The 3,764-nt window shown below is 38.5% G+C and overlaps 1 protein-coding gene across 1 annotated transcript; it reads left to right on the forward strand.

The window, feature by feature from the left end:
- The first annotated feature begins 7 nt into the window (after window positions 1-7).
- LOC110452443 lies at window positions 8-2,286 on the forward strand. Its single transcript, XM_021500990.1, has 2 exons — window positions 8-113; window positions 1,496-2,286. Exons 1-2 carry the CDS (start codon window positions 8-10, stop codon window positions 1,951-1,953), a joined length of 564 nt encoding a protein of 187 aa, XP_021356665.1. The 3' UTR covers window positions 1,954-2,286.
- Window positions 2,287-3,764: the final 1,478 nt, after the last annotated feature.

The following is a 3,764-nucleotide window of genomic DNA, read 5'->3' on the forward strand; positions in this document are numbered from 1 at the left end:
CAATGATATGGAGGATCCCCAGCCCACTTCAGTCCCAGTTAACACTCCAGACAGTACTGGCCATGTAGCAGCACCACAGCAAGAACATGATCTTGTACAAACTGATGTCCAAGGTATAGATATGCTTTAGTATAAAGCTGAGATAAATTTTGAAAATGGAAAGATACCAAAATATCATTTTATCTATAAAACCAGAAACTGAACTATGCACTATACATCAAACTCATTTGGCATGTAGTCTCCATATGTATATAGTCCTAGAACACTTATGGTATTGTTGTGTACAATTTCAATTGTATTGGTTTTCATTAAATATTTAATACCAGTTTTAACTGGAATAAAATACAGTGAAGCCTGTCTCGTCCGACCCCTGATTATTCAGACACTTTACACATAATGCTGTAATCCCATGTGTTATGAAAATAATAGTATATGACCTGTGTATTTAGACTATTGACAGACTATTTTTCTGTAATCTTACCAGTATGTTATGCCCCAGTGAATGTCAGGTTAGACAGGTTTCACTGTATACATGTATAACTATTATCAATTAAAACAATTTTTAGAGACTAGGAATTGCAAACCAATATATTTTAAAGGCTTCAAGTTCTAATGTGAAATTGTGGCAATATCAAAGTATGTGTGTACATTATTATTGGGTTTGCGCATGCAGTTGGTGTGATTTAGGTAAAGCTATATATGGTATACCTTATCTTTTGAGGTAATATTTTGGTCATAAACGGAATATCAGGATAAATTCTTTCAACAAACAGTTCTTTTGTTGTGAACACAACAAGGTCATACCATGGAGCACCTGTGACTAGCAGTTAAGCAGTTGTCCTTGTATTTGAACATAGTAGTTGTGTTTTCTGTTCATTTTTACAACATTGTTTTCATAATTAGGTACAAAATTCTGGATCACATTGCAAGCTTCAGTAATACTCATCTGCCTTGCTACAAAGGGACATTTTATTTCCACAATACCAGTCTCCCCTTTGTCACATACTTTACCATCAGGTGTGGCGGCTAGATGGGAAAATTCATTGTTTATAACTAACCCACAATCATGGACATGTACGTATGTTTTAGACAGACTTTTGATTGACATATTTTTCTCTGGCAATTTTCCCCCTACTAATACCATAATCTGTTGATACAGAAGAAAATGTCTTTATTGTAAACAAATCTCTTAGCATAGCATCAGTAGGACCTTTCTTTCTGTTTACAACTTTGAACATCTGAGATGCTGTAAGACTTTTCTCTCTCCCATAGGGCGTTGGTACTTTGGGACCGTGTTGCCTTTTCCAACATTGCAACCTTTGACATTTCCACCAAATCTTGGTAACAAGGTGGCATCCTAACTTTTACTGGTTGGGTATAAATCATTTCTCAGCAAGACATGACATTGCCATTGTCAAAAGCAATGTCATTCTTCTGAGACTGAAAATAAAATCAAATCAGCTGAATTTGATTTATTTATAGAACTTTTTTTCAGGAACATCTTTGGAACTACTATCAGCAGCAGCTGAAATCAAAAGGCTACAACAACAAGTTCATCAGTCTGAAGTCTTATTCAATGAATACAGAGTGTGGTATGAACAACATGAAGCTACATTCGGAAATCCTGTAAGTGATGACAAACCCAAACCACTGACTGTTCAGGAGATTTTAAAGGAGGAATCACAGATTCAAGGATTATTTGAATATTATACAGGATTCAAATTCTCAACATTCCAGGCCCTACTTGACTTTCTCACTATTCATGCCCCACAACACCATAATAACAGGAAAGACATAGTTAACATGGAGTGCGAGGATAAACTGTTGTTAACATTGATGAGACTGCGACACAATTTTGGTCTTAAAGATCTGGCTTTTAGATTTGCTATCTCCACTCAAGCAGTGATTTGCAGAACAGGATGCGAACCTCTGGCATACCGTGAACCGTTGTAAGTTCGCAGGTCCCTGTCGCAGATGGAAAAACTTGTAAACTAGGCCTGCTGCACATCAGATCTTGTCACTCTTAGATATTGAAGAATGGAGGAAGGGTAATACTATATAATTTTGGGAATGGGGCATGGGGTAATAATGTACTGATGATTTGTTATCAACACAGAATTAATGCTTTGTCCTTAAAAAGAGGACAAAAGGGAGGGATAAATGTCTATGTTATGCCTTTATGTAAGCTGCTATTCACTTCATTTGCAGGACTTGGATGAGTGCATTAAAGGAATAATTAAATATAATTAATATGACTCATGTTTTAGACTTTTTATTTCTTCACTGTAAACAGTACATTAAGGAACAAATGTTTTGTATAGGGCCTACTCCCTTGTTTTTATTTGGATGTAATCGCACAGTACAGCAACAGATGTCGAAGACGACTGTTAACGTTATCAATGTCCACCTTTTGTTATATATAGTTTTTGCATTTTGAATGACTCATTGACTGCCATGATTGTACGTTAGGCCTGCACTACAGTCTGTAGTTTAGGGTACACACATATATATAGGGGGTTCATATATGATCATATTGCTATAGGTAAGATTACACACATAAACAGTTTAACACCAGCTTGTCATACTTGCCAACTTTTTAAAATGTCCATCAGGGAGATTAAAACAAATGTATGTATGTACTGTACACCCTAAGGAAATGGCATCTTTTGAGCTGTTCTTTCAGATGAAATTTTAGCAAATTCACTAGTTTAACTTGCTCAATTTCTTCTCTTGGCCTAGCACCCACTATCACATGCCATGATCTTCAAATAGATGAAGGTGGTCATTACTATGTAGATGTAAAACTCGTGAGTCTCCCTCCTATATAGGGAGAATTGCCAAGTATTGAGCCGCGGATACCGCTATTTAAAAAAACCCGTCTGAACAAGGAAACCAACGTACATCACTGCATGATATTGTGAATAACCGTTTAATTAAAAAAGAAAAGAAAAACGGAACTCGACAGACCTAAACTGGATAATTACCCAGCTGAACAGTATGCGTCCTTAACACACTTCTTTGGTAAGCCTACTGTACATGTAATGTTAACAAGTGTGGCTTCTCCCCCTTTCTCATGCTTCGGTAGCATCTCCCTCCGATTGCCACCTCCGCTTGGACATCATTTTTTGTTAAATTTAGGTTGTGGACATAGCCCTCTCTAAAATCAATAGTTCCCCTGGATAAACATTTTTCAGAAATGTTTGCATCTTGAATGTATCCCATACAAAAATCATCGGGAATGTCCCCGAGTCCTGCAACAGTCGCTGCCGCCATCGCCATGGGCAAAATTTTACTATGGCTTGTTTACATTTGTTGTCGGAGCATGTAGTCACATGACTTTGGTTGCTACATGGGGGCGGGGCATGGAAGGGTGAATTCTGAAGCTGACTGAAGAACACGGCGAAGATACAACAACCATAAGGTATACATACAAAGGCTGGATAAGTCTTTGTGGAAGGACTGCATAGTTTTTGATAGCCAGTGACCAGTGGTCGTGAAGCAGTAGGTTAGGATGATTAGCGGTTGTAAGGCTTGTGCACGGTGTAGCTATTACACGTGTGAACTGGTGCGCTGCGCTGGATAAGCCGGTGCGCAAGGTTGTCACTGCGCTGTACTAGTGCCGGGAGCACTCGTAATAGTCGTGTGCTAGTTGTTAGTGCCGTGCGCCGCGCTGCATAAGCCGGTGAGTTGTAGGTCTTGTCTAGCCCCCCCCCCGTTAATGTTAAATATGTATTGTAGTTGTGAGTCCCGTGGCAAGTAGCACG

This window comes from Mizuhopecten yessoensis, unplaced genomic scaffold (assembly GCF_002113885.1).
Source record: "Mizuhopecten yessoensis strain PY_sf001 unplaced genomic scaffold, ASM211388v2 scaffold6683, whole genome shotgun sequence".
Taxonomy (NCBI): Eukaryota; Metazoa; Mollusca; class Bivalvia; order Pectinida; family Pectinidae; genus Mizuhopecten; species Mizuhopecten yessoensis.